This window comes from Amblyraja radiata, chromosome 8 (genome assembly GCF_010909765.2).
Source record: "Amblyraja radiata isolate CabotCenter1 chromosome 8, sAmbRad1.1.pri, whole genome shotgun sequence".
Classification (NCBI taxonomy): Eukaryota; Metazoa; Chordata; class Chondrichthyes; order Rajiformes; family Rajidae; genus Amblyraja; species Amblyraja radiata.
The window spans coordinates 378,017-394,307 of record NC_045963.1 but is presented as its reverse complement, the minus strand read 5'-3'; the positions used below and the strand labels follow the sequence as shown (position 1 = coordinate 394,307).

The 16,291-nt window shown below is 45.5% G+C and overlaps 1 protein-coding gene across 1 annotated transcript in view; it reads left to right on the top strand.

Moving 5' to 3' along the window:
• Nucleotides 1-16,291, top strand: part of pde10a (phosphodiesterase 10A) — a 215,097-nt gene that overhangs the window by 92,345 nt on the left and 106,461 nt on the right. The window contains exon 6 of the mRNA XM_033026353.1: nt 8,248-8,388. Within this exon, the coding sequence (XP_032882244.1) occupies nt 8,248-8,388 (141 nt within the window). The remainder of the gene's footprint in view (nt 1-8,247; nt 8,389-16,291) is intronic.

Genomic DNA, 16,291 nt, shown 5'->3' with positions numbered 1-16,291 from the left:
CGCCGACGTTGGTCCACTGCACGTCCCGCTGCTTGCCCGACAACAGGCGAAATAGAGGCTGGAGTATACTCCTCGCCGCCGCCGGCACATATCGGTGGTAGAACTGTATCATCCCGACATGTTCCTGCAGGCCCCGCACTGTGGAAGGCCGTGGAAACTGGCGAATGGCATCCACCCTGCCTGGTAGAGGCACCGCACTGTGCTGTGTCACACGATGGCCCAGGAAGTCGATGGCCCGAAGGCCAAAATGACACTTATCCTGGTTTATTACCAACCCGACCTCGTACAGGAGCTGGCACAACAACCGGAGGTGAGCGCAATGTTCCTGCCGCAAAAGACTCGCCACCATGATGTCATCCAAATAAATTATGACAAAATCAAGCCCCCGCAACACTGTGTCTATCAGGCGTTGGAATATGTAGCATTCTTAAGGCCAAAGGGCATACGCACAAAATCGAAGAGCCCAAAGGGGGTGATGATAGCGGTCTTGGGCACATCCTCCGGTTGCACGGGGATCTGATTGTAACCCCTGTCCAGGTTGATTTTGGAGAAGAATTTATCTCCATCCAGATGGACAGAGAAGTCCTGAATGTGTGGGACGGGGTACCGGTCTGCAATCGTGGCGTCATTCAGGCGGCGGTAGTCGCCACAAGGCCTCCAGCCACAGGAGACCTTGGGCACCATGTGCAAAGGGGAGGCTCATGGGCTGTTTGATCGCCGAACATTTCCCATTGCTTCCATCTCTTGAAACTCCACCTTCGCAAGCCGGAGTTTGTCGAGGCCAGTCTGCGGGCGCATGCGTGAAGCAGTGGTCCCGAAATGAGAATGTGATGCTGGACCCCATTCTTTGGGTTGATCAAGTCGAACTGAGGGATCAGGATAGCTGGGTCTTCTGCCAAAATTTGTGCGTAGATATTGTCCACCACCGCCACCGGGTTGCGAACTGGCACGGTAGATGCAGCAGGGCGCTAGGAGATTGCTACGAGCATAGAAGCGTGGACAAGGCGCTGTCCCCTCACGTCCACTAACAGAGATCGTGCTCTGATAAAATCTGCGCCCAACAATGCGCGGGACACGTCTGCCGCAGTAAATGGCCAGGAAAAATGGCAAGCGCCAAATATCAAAGGCATGGTGCGTCCGTATGGGGCTGCCATTTGCAGCAGTCACCCAGGGCCCCCGCATACCGGCATGCGTGTCCATCCCGGACGGGGGCACCACACTGACCTCGGCCCCCGTGTCAACCAGAAATCTTCGGCCCGAACGCCGGTCCCAGGCATAAAAGCGATTAATCTTGCCGACCGCCACGGTGATTACCGGCGACTGGCCCATGCATTTCCCAGAAACGCAAAGGGCAGGCGGCATTGGCGGGCCTCCGAGCCCCAATTCTGGTGGTAAAAGCACCATTCCTCTTTAGGACTTTCCCTTTAATGGCAGGCTCCAGATGCTCCGCGGACTCCCTGGTGGGCCTGGCTCTAGGCCGCTGCGCCTTCCTGGGCATTGTGGACACCCGATCCAGCGCGCCAACTCCTTGCCACCTGGCCAGCCACAGCGCGTCAGCATGCACCGCTAGAGCCCGAGGGTTTTCAAAACTTACCCCTGCATGGAGCGGGCGGATGTCGTCTGGAAGCTGTTGTAAGAAGGCATATTCAAAAAGCATGCAGGGCTGGTGGCCAGCCATGAACGAGAGCATCTCACTCATTTGCAGCAGGTTGCCAAGTCCGCCCATGTTGAAGATACGGGCCATGCGACTGAGGCTGAAGGTACGGTGCAGCAGTGCCTTGAGGCCGCCATAATTATCGACCGCCGGTGGATCCTGCAGTGAAGGGATTATTTGCCCGGCCGTTTCCTGGTCGAGCACGCCGACCACGTAGTGGTAGCAGGTCTCTCGTTAGTTACCCCGCGAACGTAAAATTGCGACTCGGCCTGTGCCTGCTGGAACCAGACCTGCAGCTGGACGGTCCAGAAGGTCGGCAGCTTCAGGGCGACGGCGCTGAGTTGGGCCTGGTCGGTGGTGGCGGGTTGGGCGCTGGCGGGGCTCTTTGTTTTCTCCAGAATATCGATTCTGGACGTCGGGGTCACCAAATGTAGCGGACGTGGAGTTGTCCATTAAAAAACGAGGCAGACACGAAGTTTGTTTGAAAATATGTTTATTTATTACTACATTAATTCTCCTCACCAATCCCGTGCGCGTGCGATTAACACCTTAACTACCTTAACTACACCTTAACTACCCAGGGGCACCCGTGACCCCTACCTCTTGACACCTGGACACGTGACCCCCCCTCCCCCAGAGCTGAATGTTATGTATAGTGCGTGGCCCACCAACAGGTGCCGCCACACTTTCTTCATAAAAATAATTCAAAGGATCGTCCACCTGAGGCTTATCCATCGCTTGTGCACTGTTCTGCTTGTAGAATAGCCACAAAAGCAAAGCCTGGACGACATTTAGATATGTGGGGCCAGTAAAGGTAAATGCTGCCTGAGCAGTTCGTGCAGACAGTGCATCAGATTAACCATATTTTATTGCAATCCAATGATTTTGCATGAATTCAGATCAGACATAACATTTATAATAATTTGTCGCCGATTGAAAGTCAGATATGCAGCAATAAGACCTGGTGAAATAATATTTTGGGCAGAGTTTTTGTTTTGTGTAAATCACATGCCTAATTGCATCATTGGATTTGCAATTCAAACTCTCATGAAAATATATTTGTATAATTTGTATTAAAAGAGCAAAAAAAGAGTTCATCAGAGAAAATAAAAAAAATAAGGTTGTATTGCCCATTATTTGTAAGTAACCCAATTTAAAAATCACTGAAAAATAAGTTCTCAACAAAAGCTACTCGACCATATACAAATTTTATTGAAGTACGCAAGTTAAATTCTGCTGATCGGTGACCATTAAAAACAGATCAGCAGATCCACCTGAGGCTTCTTTGGCACTTGCAGATTGCTCCACTTTGTCAGATGAGAACACGCATTGGACCTGATCAGGCATGACCCGTCAGTTTTGAATTGAAAGTAGACATGCTGCCGAATCCTTGTGTCTTTGGTTCTACGTACTAAATTATTTTGGAAGGCTGCATTACCTCTACTTCTAGTGTGAAATATTATCTTTAATTCAGGCTGATTGTCTTCTGTTTTAAAACATATTTCAATCCTTGATTTGTATAATCATGCACCATGCCTTGTGATAGGACATGAATGGAACATCTATTATTTGTTATTTCCATAGCTGTTTCAATTATTTGTTAGTCCAATCAAGCAAGATCTTTTATAGAAGTTGTTCACATTTTTATGTTAAAACATGCAGGTACTTTTCGGTTCACATCTTTGAGCGAAAATGTTACCATCCTACGTACCATCAATATTAAATTAATTGGTCCATAGGTTCTTAGCTTTGTCTTTATCTTCCTTTTTAAATACAGGAATGGCATTAGCTGTCTCTTGCTCTTTCTGCAAATTATAGGTTGCTATCTCTTTGTTAATTTCTTTGAACACGTTTGGATATTTTCTATTTCGAATAATGGATTTACCCTCTCTTTTTATCAGTTTCACCCCAGTTTCTGTCATAAATGTCTTGATAAATTTTGATATTGTCATGTCATCCATGTTAATACTCACACTCATAAATGCCAGAAACACTCATCCCATTTAAGAAGTACTTAGATGAGCACTCAGTGTGTCCCAACTTTTATGGCAATGGACTGAAAGTTGGGAAGTGTAATTACTCTTTATAATTTGTCCTTGGCCTAAATAAACATAATTGACTGAATGTCATCTTCAGGTTGGAGATCCTTGATCAGAACCCCTTTCTGATGAAGGGTCTCTGACTTGAAACATTAATTCTATTTCTCTTTCCATAGATTCTGCCTGACCTACTGATTTTTTAATTCCACCTTTCTCTGTTTTTATTTGTATTTCATTTTGTTTCGCCTTGCTCTCTGCCTCAGTCAATAAATGATAATATATCAAATAAAGGCACAAAGTGCTGGAGCAACTCAGCTGGTCAGGCAGCATCTCTGATGAACTTGGATAGGTGATAGGTTTCTGGTCGGGACCCTTCTTCAGATAATATATCAAATGCTTTCTTAACTATACTTTTTTCCTATCACATTTTGCTCAGAGACATGGAGGACCTGGAACACAAGGAAATAGGAGCAGGAACAAGCCACTAGCTTCTTCAAGCCTGCACCTCTATTTAATACGATCAAGACAGATATATGCTGCCTTCAGCTCCTTTCTGTGCCATTTCTCCATATCCCTCTAGTCCTCGATCTGTCAAATATTTATCCACCTCCATTTTAAATATTTCAAATGATCCCGTTTACAACACGTGCCAGTGCAGAGAATTCCAGAGATTCTCCATTCTCTGCAAGAAAAATGTTTTATGTAGCTCAACATAAAATGATCGGCATCTTTGTTATGAATTCATAAGTGATAGGAGCAGAATTAGGCCATTTGGCCTATCAATTCAACTATGCAATTCAAACATGGCTGATCAAACTGTGCCCCTCAAACCTGTTCTCCCTAGAAACCCTGACACCCCTACAAATCAAGAATCTATCTCTGCCTTAAAAATATCCATTGACATGGCCTTCACAAACTTCTGTGGCAAAGAATTCCTCAGATTTTAACCTTTTAACTAAAGAAATTCCACCTCATCTCCTTCCTAAAGAAACGTCCTTTTTATTTTGCGGCTATGACCACTGATCCTGGACTCTCCCACAAGTGGAAAATCCTCCCCACATCCACTCTATGCAAGCCATTCATTATTCAGTAAGTTTCAATGTCCCCCTCATTCTTCTAAACTCTAGCGAGTACGTGCCCTCAAATGCTCATAAACCCACTCATTCTTGGGATCATTCTCATAAACCTTCTCTGGCACCAGCACATCTTTCCTCCGATATGGGACCCACAGTTGGTCACAATACTCCAATGCGGTCTGACCGGCATCTTATAAACCCTCAACATTACATCCCTCTTTTTGTATTCTAGTCCTCTCAAAATAAATGCTAGTATTGCGATTGCCTTCCTTACTATCAATTTGACTTGCAAATTCATTTTTTGGGAATCCTGCATCAGCACACCCAAGTCCCTTTGCACCTCTGATTTCTGAATTCTCTCCCCATTTAGAAAACAAGCTACGCCTTTAGTCCGACTACCAAAACGCATGACTCCACACTTTGCTACGCTGTATTCCATCTGCCACTTCCCTGCCCACTCTCCCAACCTGCGTAAATTCTCTGCAGAGTCCCTGCTTTCTCTACATGACCTGCTCCTCCACCTATCTTCGTTATGTACTCTCGTTCGGGGCATCCCAACATCTACCCTGTATAACCCTTTTAGGATCGCACATGTTTGAACAAGGTCACCTCCCATTTAACTAAACTCCAAGGAATGCAGGCCCAAACTGTTTAGTTCTCTGGGAAAGACAATCCTTCCATCTCAGAAATTGGGCTCGTAAATCTCCTTTGGACTCTTCCTATGTATTTTCTTGGTACGTTTTAATGGTATTCCAGTGAAACTTCAGCAACACTTGTACAACTGCAAAAAATTCCTCCATGCTTTAAAATTTTAACTCCTTTGTAATGAAGGCCGAAGTTCTGTTTGCGTTCTTAATTACTTGTTGGGCCTTCCTTTTTGTGATTCATTCAGAGGAACACAGTCTGAAGAAGGGTCTCGAACCGAAACGTCACCGTTTCCTTCTCTCCAGACATGCTGCCTAGCCCGCTGAGTTTCTCCAACATTTTGTGTCTGCCTTCGATTTAAACCAGCATCTGCAGTTCTTTCCTACACATAGACCACACTACATTTTATTCCCATTCAGGCTATCTCCTACTTTTTAATTTTCATGCATTAAACTCAATTTGGCAGTCTTTTGCCCATGAACTCAATCTAATATGTTGCAGATTGGCAGTATCCTTATCACAATATGCACTTCCACCTATTTTTATATACTGTTTCTTCCTCCAGGTTATTCATGTAAATAGTGAATAATTATGGGCTAAGAACGGATTCTTGCTTCATTACACCAGTTACTTCTTCCAGTCTAAAAATGGCCCATTTATTCCACTCACTGTTTAGTGAGGCAGCCAATTATCAATGCATTCTAGCACAAATTCCCTGGGGCCATGGGCTTTCAATTTACATACCAGCCTCTTAAGTGGCACATGGTCAAATGCTTTTTGGAAATCTAGATACACTACAATAACAGGTTGTCCTCTCTTGTTATATCTTCAAAGAATGTAAGCATTTTTCTCAGATATGTTTTATCTTTCATAAAACCACATTGATGGAGTTTAATGCCATTCCTGGGTTACGAACAGGTTCTGTTCGTACAGACGTCCGCAAGTAAATTCTGTCCATAACTCTGAAAATACATGAAATCACTTTATACGGTAACCAAACCTCCACAGTATTGTAATGAATAGTGTCAATGAAGGCCAATTGTATGAGCATTTTTTAATTGACTTCCCCTACCCAGTTACATTAGTACAGACTCAGGATGTTGCACGCAAAGTGGCTAGATTTTGATGACTTTGAAGTATCAGTGGATGTTCCGTTGTTTAATAGTTTTAGTTTACTTCAGAGATACAGCACGGAAACAGGCCCTTCATTGCCCACTGAGTGCACGTGACCAGCAATCCCCGCACACTAGCACTATTGTACACACGCTAGAGACAATTTACAATTTTACCAGGCCAATTAGCCTACAAACCTGTACGTCTTTGGAGTGTGGGAGGAAAAAGGAGCTCCTGAAGAAAACCTTGTAGGTCACGGGGAGAACGTGCAAACTCTGTACAGACAAGCACCTGTAGTGAGGATCTAACCCGGGTCTCTGGCGCTGTAAGGGAGCAACTTTACCGCTGCACCACCATGCTACGATAGAATATCCTTTAACAAGTATTAATAGAAATTATTGCTTGTCAGTTTCCTAAACCTATCTCTTAAGTGTCCAACTCAAGAGAGACAAGAGTTAAGAATATTTAATTGTATGTGCTCGAATGGAATAATTACATTTTTACTTGCTGCAGCTTTACAAGTTCCTTTACCACAATAACAGGACAAATAAATATACTGTACAATAATTAATAATCGATAATAAGAGGTAACCAGAACTTAATAGTGCAAAACCAAAATATGTAATGCAACCAAGAACAAGAAGGAAATGGTGTGGCATACACATTCCAGTCAGTATCACTGGTGCCTGGGCAGACATGGTTGACGGCTTCACGTTCCTAGAAGTAAATATCACCAACAATCTGTCCTGGACCAGACACATTGATGCTACGGCCAGGAAAGCACACCAGCGCCTCTACTTGAGGGCGGCATGATGGTGTAGCAGTGAAGTTGATGCCTTGCAGTGCCGGAGATCCGGGTTCAATCCTGACTATGGGTGCTATCAGTAAGGAATTTGTACGTTCTCCCTGTGACTACATGACTGTCTCCAGGTGATGTAAGTGTAATGTTATTATAACATTATAACACTGGTATTTTTCTCTTTGCATTACCTGTCTTTGTGTGTGGCTTGATTGTACTCATGTCTGGTGTGATGAACTAGGTAGTACGCAAACAGAGCTTTCAACTGTATCTCTGTACATGTGACAAAAATAAACCAATGCCAAATACTAATACCAACTTTGTACAGGAAAATAAAGACAAATTTATGGAATCCCTTCAACAACTTTGCAATATCCCAAATTGTCTTCTAGCCAACAATGAATAATATTCTTAATGATCAAAATTTACGATCAATTGATTTAACATTCTAAAGGTAGCTCATGTCTGACAGGTGTGTTAAAAAGGATAAAAATCCAAAAGCTACCCTCAAAAACCAACCCAACCAAACCAACACTACCTGCCCATAATCCCAATCTCTGTCATCATAAACTAATGTCAATGGGGCTGCTGTAAACTAGAACTTGTTATCAACCTCTATGTCACTGTGGTCCTTAAGGTTAGCTTTCTTTTGATATAGTTTGTTTCCACTGTTACTATTAGTACAATTATATTGCAAAAGAATGGATAAAACACAGTTGAAATAGTATTACAAGACGTGAGTGACTGCAAGTCTGACAGTTCTAAATCAGCCATGGACTGTGAATTATAAAAAAAAGGAGGTTTGCAGGCTACATTCCCCCACCAAAGGTGATCAATACTCAGAAAAATTGAAATACTGTTTAAAAAAAAAAGTGAAGTATAACAGGAGGATCTGATTTATTTTGTTTTTGTTAATTCCAGGAATCACTATGCTTGTATACTCCTGTGGGATTTAAAGATAAACAGCGACTCATTCCTGCTGGACACATTGGATATGGCACCACTACAGCATCGTATGTTGCTAAGTTCAGGAAAACCCTATTGGTAGAAGACATTGCTGACGTAAGAATGAACATTTTGTTAATATGTGTATGCCATATTTTAACGTTGGTAAATACCAGAAAGTCAGAATAAGAAACAATGCTAAGTTCATGATTGCGTCAATTATATCAAATCTATAGCAAGGAATATCTATAAAGGAATGAAAAGCTAGGAATACATTGAACCAAATATATACAGATAATTTACAGAGGAAGTCATTCAATTCAAGCACTTCTGCTGAAAAGTCTGTTTAATACCGCATCTGTGTACTTTCTGAAGGCACTTTCAAACGTGCATTTTTGGAAGATTGTTACGAATTCTCTTTACCTAGTGGGAATTCTATGGCCTAACATGTTTTCTTCTTAATCATTCCTTTGGGATTCAGGATGACTGATTTCCATTGCATTTGTGTGGCTTCTGAGGTGGCTGATGCTCCCAATTTGTGATTCTTCTGCTGTCAGAGTGGGCAGGTGTGTAGTTGATTTGGGCAGGTGTGGTCTGCTCCTATTCCCCTTCATGAAAGTCTGTGTGTGCATCTAATGCGTAAGTTTCTCAACACCTCCTGAATGCTTTTTTTACTTTGAGCGGTCATGGGCCAGATTATCATGCAAAACCATATAACCATATAACCATATAACAATTACAGCACGGAAACAGGCCATCTCAGCCCTACAAGTCCGTGCCGAACAACTTTTTTTCCTTAGTCCCACCTGCCTGCACTCATACCATAACCCTCCATTCCCTTCTCATCCATATGCCTATCCAATTTATTTTTAAATGATACCAACGAACCAGCCTCCACCACTTCCACTGGAAGCTCATTCCACACCGCTACCACTCTCTGAGTAAAGAAGTTCCCCCTCATGTTACCCCTAAACTTCTGTCCCTTAATTCTGAAGTCATGTCCTCTTGTTTGAATCTTCCCTATTCTCAAAGGGAAAAGCTGATCCACATCAACTCTGTCTATCCCTCTCATCATTTTAAAGACCTCTATCAAGTCCCCCCTTAACCTTCTGCGCTCCAGAGAATAAAGACCCAACTTATTCAACCTTTCTCTGTAACTTAGTTGTTGAAACCCAGGCAACAGGTATCTTGGTATCATCTGCATACTTACTAATCCAATTTACCACACCTTCATCCAGATCATTGATGTACATGACAAACAACAAAGGACCCAACACCGATCCCTGAGGCACCCCACTAGTCACCTGCCTCCAACCCGACAAACAACCATCCACCATTACCCTCTGGCTTCTCCCATTCAGCCACTGTTGAATCCATCTTGCAACTCCTGCATTTATACCCAACAGTTGAAACTTCTTAACCAACCTTCCATGAGGAACCTTGTCAAAGGCCTTACTAAAGTCCATATAGACAACATCCACTGCTTTACCCTCGTCAATTTCCCTAATAACCTCTTCAAAAAATTCAAGACGATTAGTCAAACATGGCCTTCCAGGCACAAATCCATGCTGACTGTTCCTAATCAGACCCTGTTTATCCAGATGCTTATATATATTATCTCTAAGTATCTTTTCCATTAATTTGCCCACCACTGAAGTCAAACTAACAGGCCTATAATTGCTAGGTTTACTCTTAGAACCCTTTTTAAACAATGGAACAACATGCGCAGTACGCCAATCCTCGGGGACTATTCCCGTTTCTAATGACATTTGAAATATTTCTGTCATAGCCCCGGCTATTTCTACACTAACTTCCCTCAATGTCCTAGGGAATATCCTGTCAGGACCTGGAGACTTATCCACTTTTATATTTTTCAAAAGTGTCAGTACTTCTTTTACTTTGAAACTCATAGTATCCATAGCTACTCTACTAGTTTCCCTTACCTCACATAATTCAATATCCTTCTCCTTGGTGAATACCGAAGAAAAGAAATTGTTCAATATCTCCCCCATCTCTTTTGGCTCTGCAGATAGCTGTCCACTCTGTCTCTCCAATGGACCAATTTTATCCCTCGTTATCCTTTTGCTATTAATATAGCTGTAGAAACCCTTTGGATTTACTTTCACCTTACTTGCCAAAGCAACCTCATGTCTTCTTTTAGCTTTTCTAATTTCTTTCTTAAGATTCTTTTTACATTCCTTATACTCCTCAAGCACCTCATTTACTTCATGCTGCCTATAATTATTGTAGATCTCCCTCTTTTTCCGAACAAGATGTCCAATTTCCCTTGAAAACCAGGGCTCTTTCCAATTTTTACTGTTTCCTTTCAACCGAACAGGAACATAAAGATTCTGTACTCTTAAAATTTCCCCTTTAAATGTCCTCCATTTCTCTTCTACATCCTTCCCATAAAACAAACTGTCCCAGTTCACTCCTTTTAAATCATTTCGCATCTCATCAAAGTTAGCCTTTCTCCAATCAAAAATTTCAACCCTAGGTCCAGTTCTGACCCTCTCCATAATTATATTGAAACTAATGGTATTGTGATCACTGGATCCGAAGTGCTCCCCAACGCATACCTCCGCCACCTGTCCCGTCTCATTTCCTAATAGGAGGTCCAACACTGCCCCTCCTCTAGTAGGTACCTCTATGTATTGCTGCAAAAAACTATCCTGCACACATTTTACAAACTCCAAACCATCCAGCCCATTTACCGAATGTGTTTCCCAGTCTATGTGTGGAAAGTTGAAATCTCCCACAATCACTACTTTGTGCTTACTACTAATACAGGTGCACAACCTTTTATCCGAAGATCCAAATAACGAAAACCTCCGAATAGCGGCCATTTTTTCGGTCCTTGAAGAAAGGTCCTTGAAAACGTTCACCGAGGGCGGCCCGCAGAGGTGACAGCGGAACCTCCGGTCGGTCCTCGAAGAAAGGGGAACTAAATCCCCATTCATAAAAGAGAAGATGAGGGTATATTGCGCGGGAGGGTTAATAATTGACAATATGCTGCTGCCTGCCCGCTGAATTAAAAAGTTCCCACGGTAGACTCACGATATACAGTGTTTCGTGAGTCTTGCGTGGGAACTTTTTAACTCAGCGGGGCAGGCAGCAGCAGATTGTCGCTCGCTTCAGTATCACCCCACCTACACCCCTCTGCTTCCCGGCCATGTGTGTGACCCCTTCCCTCCCCTCTCCAGCTCCCCGCCCATTGCACCGGCGCGGGGGCTTTGCACTGTCTTCATGTCGGCGATTGCAGCAGGACCGTGTCAGTCACCGGAGACGTCAGGACCAATTGGACACCGACCACCAGGCCTACCGCAAGCACGGAGATCCCAGAGACCCACAGCCAACAGCAGCCCAGCCCAGCCCCACTCCAACTACAGAGGAACATGGGTTGCGGATGACGGGGCGCAGCTCGGGGCGTCGTAGGGGCCCATCGGGGAGCGGCCACTCAAAGCCACGCCGGGAGATGTAGGGCCCTGCCCCGGTCTTGATGTTGGAGCCCCCGGCGGGCGCTAGCAAGTCCGCGGCAATTTACAGCCGCGCCGGGCGTTGTAAGGCACCCCTCCAGGTCACTCTCAACCTCTATGATGTTTGCTCTCAACCCCGTAATTCGGGCGGGAGAAGTCGCAGCTGCCGGTGCCCCGCAAAACAGCCTCCCACCGGAGACCCGCGAGCTCCCGGTGTCACCATCCACCGGAGTCGGGTCGCAGCAGCTCGCCCCCGCAACTCTCCACGCCTCGAAGCTGGCTAGCTCCACGGAGGTAGGTCCGTAGGTCCACAGCTCCCACCGCCGCCCACCGACCCCCAGGCCCACTGCAAGCACGGAGATCCCAGAGACCCACAGCCAGCAGCAACTCCAGCCCAGCCCCGCTCCAACTCCAGAGGAACACGTAGGGGCAGAAGCTGTTGGTGTGCAAGGTACGTCTTGTTCTTGGGGTGGCGGATGAGGGGGCGCAGCTCGGGCTGTGGGCGAACTGCCACTTGTCGCCGTAGCGGCCCATCGGGGAGCGGATTCCTCTGGAGTTGGAGGGGGAGGGGGGCATTGTGCTGTTTGATCGCCCCCTGCTATCCCAGGGACAGGGAGACACAGCGGCTTTTTAGACTGGTGGGCAATCACTTCCAAAGTTCTGCCCACACAGTCAGTACACTTCTCCTACACTGTATTTCATACAAACATTTATTCTGCAAGAAAAAACGACATTGAAGACTCAAACTCGCGATCGAGTAACTGCCAGGATCAAGGCGCAAACTCGCGACCTTGCGGATATGAGCCGAGCACTCTACCACTGAGCCAGCCATTAATATCTACGCTAAAAAATTTCCATTCCGAAGACCGACAAATTCTGAATTACGAAAAGTATCTGGTCCCAAGGCTTTCGGATAAAAGGTTGTGCACCTGTATCTGCTATCTCCTTACATATTTGCTCTTCCAATTCTCGATCCCCATTTGGCGCTATAATACACCCCTATAAGTGTTGCTACCCCTTTCCCACTTCTCAGTTCCACCCAAATAGCCTCTCTAGATGAGCCCTCTAATCTATCCTGCCAAAGCACTGCTGTAATATCTTCCCTGACTAGTAATGCAACACCTCCACCTCTTGCCCCTCCAATTCTATCACACCTGAAGCAACGAAATCCTGGAATATTTAGTTTCCAATCACAGCCCTCCTGCAACCATGTTTCACTGATCGCCACAACATCATACTTCCAGGTGTCTATCCAGACTCTAAGCTCATCCACCTTTCTTACAATGCTCCTAGCATTAAAATATGCACATTTAAGAAACCCCCCGCCTCTTATTCTCTGTTTATTTCCTTTTTTTTCTTTCTCCTCTTGTGCCCGAGTGCTTCCCTTTTCTGCTTCCTGCCTCCCATTCTGTCTACTAGCTTTCTCTATTTGAGTCCCTCGCCCCAACCATTCTAGTTTAAAGTCTCCCCAGTAGCCTTTGCAAATTTCCCCGCCAGGATAAAAACATTGCTTTTCTGCAAGGAGACTATAACCACATCATTGACTTTCTTGCTCTATCTGCATGATAATCTTTGTCCATGATAGAGCCTGGAATAGATATCTGTTTGGGAATTCTGGTATTGGGGCCTTAAGGGTCTGTCCCACTTTCCCAAGTTAATCACGAATTAATCACGAATTCTCCCAAGTTTTCCCTTTGATTCAAACTCGGAGAATGTCCGTAGGAGTCCGTAGATATATCGTAGTGGCTCGTTATGCCAGCCGTAGGTACTCGGGGCATCAGGTAAGTCGGGACTTTTTTCCAGCATGACAAAAAAGTCCACGAGTAAAAGGATAGTCGGGAGGAGGAGTTCGTAGATCACAAAAATCTTGATTTTTTTTTTTTTTTAAGGTCCTTTCAACTCGGCAGAGGAGTCGGGAAAGTGGGACAGACCCTTTAGTGTTGGGATATTGATGAGAAGCTTAGGTTGCAGAAAGAGACTCTTGCCACAGTGAATTTCTGCTGTACACGCACCATGATTTTAATTGCTTTTTAAGCTAATGTATTCAAATTTCATCCAAGATTCAGACTGTTTTCTGAGATTTGCTGTTTTCCTTCGCCATTTATTCAAAATAATGTTTACTTTATGAAAGACCATTTTATTTCGAAAACCTCGGATTTCTACTTTTGTACTCTGTCGCATTTGCACTAAAGGGCAGCTTTCATTTGCTTTCCTAATTAAATACATACTAAATTTCTGTGTTTCATATGCAGGGAAATCTCACATTTTCCCAGATTTTATTACAAATCTTTGCTAACTCACTTAATTTGTCTATATTTTGCAGATTCTTTACACCCTCCTCACAATATATTTTTCCACTGTGTATCATTCAAATGTTTTTTCTACAATGCACATGAATATAGTTTGTAACTAGACTAAGTGGGTCCCAGCATCACACGCATATTGCTGGTCCCCCAACGCAATATCCCACCTCTCCACCAATTCCAATATTGGAGGGGGAGGGGGGAGGGGGGGGCTTTCTGGAGTGCTAGTATGGGTGTTGTGGGCTGAAGGGACTGGTTTCCAGAGGGCTAGTATGGACATTGTGGGCCAAATGGATTCTTGGGCTGGCGGCTCAGTCACTCAAGCCTGTTGTGCTGGCAGCTCACTCATTCACGGCTGGTGGGCTAGCAGTTGACTCACGGCTATTCCTTGAAATTCCATTTCCAGCAGGGTGCAAGGCCACTAAAGATAGCGAGTCGTGACCTCTCCCTCCTCCATCCTGCAGAGACTGAGCCACCCCCACACGTCTGGGTTTTATAGTCCCTCCCACCAGAAGGGGCGTGATTGACAGGAGAGAGACCTCAACTTTTTAAAACACTAATAACTCTTTTATTTTTTATCGATGGGAAAAATCCTCGGCACCTGATGAGCGGAGGGGGACTCTGAGTAAGATGACCAAAAATCACAGTCGTACGTATTAGCGTTCTTTCTAAAATCAATATAAAGCGCAAACAGGAAGTGGTCAAGATTAGACTTTTAATTATATAGAAGGCAAGGCAACTTTAATTAGGCAAGGCAACTTCAATTAGGCAAGGCAACTTTAATTAGGCAACACAGCTTTAGCATTTCCAAACCAAAGGCAACACAGCTTTAGCATTTCCAAACCAAAGGCAACAAAGCTTTAGCATTTCCAAACCAAAGGCAACAAAGCTTTAGCATTTCCAAACCAAAGGCAACACAGCTTTAGCATTTGCAAACCAGGCAACACAGCTTTAGCATTTCCAAACCAAAGGCAATACAGCTTTAGCATTTCCAAACCAAAGGCAACACAGCTTTAGCATTTCCAAACCAAAGGAATCACAGCTTTAGCATTTCCAAACTATATTTTCAAACCACATTAAGCGCACTGACAGTTCAGTAAAACCACTCACAGTTTAGTAGCCATGTGTTCAGTGGTATTCACAGCTCAGACTGAGAGACATGACCTCCTCGCTACCCCATCTTGCAGAGACTGGCTGAGGCACTGAACACTTCCGGGTTTTATAGTCCCACCGGAAGGGGCGTGGCCTTCTGGAGAGAGAATCTCAACATTTTTTAACACTAAAAATTATTTTATTTTTCATTGATTGGACGTCCCGTCCCCCCCATGTTTTGATCTCTCTCCCTCTCCCTCTCCCTCTCCCTCTCCCTCTCCCTCTCCCTCACTCTCTCCCTCTCTCCCTCCCTCTCTCCCTCTCTCTCCCTCCCTCTCCCCCCCCCTCCCGCCCCCCCGCCCCCCTCCCCTCTCCCCCCCCCCCCCCCCCCCTCCCCCCCCCCCCCCCTCCCCCCCCCCCTCTCCCCCCCCCCCCCCCCCCCCCCCTCCCTCTCCCCCCCCCCCCCCCCTCCCCCCCCCCCCCTCTCCCCCCCTCTCTCTCTCTCTCTCTCTCCCCCTCTTCTCCCTCTTCTCCCCCTCCCCCCCCTCTCTCCCTCCCTCCCTCTCTCTCTCCCCCCCCCCCCCCCCCCCAAGGTTAGTTCCCATGGCATTCAGGAGAGATAGCTGTATGGATAGAAAATTGGCTTCATGGAAGGAAGCCGACGGTGATGGTGGAAAGTTGTTTTTCAGACTGGATGCCTATGACTAGTGGTGTGCCTCAGAGTTCATTGCTGGGCCCATTTGCTGGTTGTCATCTATATCTATTATTTGGATTAGAACGTATATGGCATGTCACAGGTGCGGAAATCGCTATCAAAACATGGGGGGGGGGGACAATTTCTTGGCTTCGGCTGTGGGCCCTGTGGACGGTAACATCTGAAGCTGACCTGGTTGGTGACCGACTCCGAACAGTCTGCCCCGAATCGTGGGGCTTGAATCGGCCCGTTTGCGGCTTAGAATTCGCTGCGAGATCTTCTATTGCCCCGCGGTCAGGCAGTCAGACTACTGCGTCGAGGTGATCGAGGCTCCCGGGCGATGGAAAAACCCGCGGACGATCTTAAGCCTCGCCGGGCGATGAACTGCCCCGCAAACGGGCCAATTCAAGCCCACTCCCACGTACAAAACCATGTTGACTATCCCTAATCAGCCC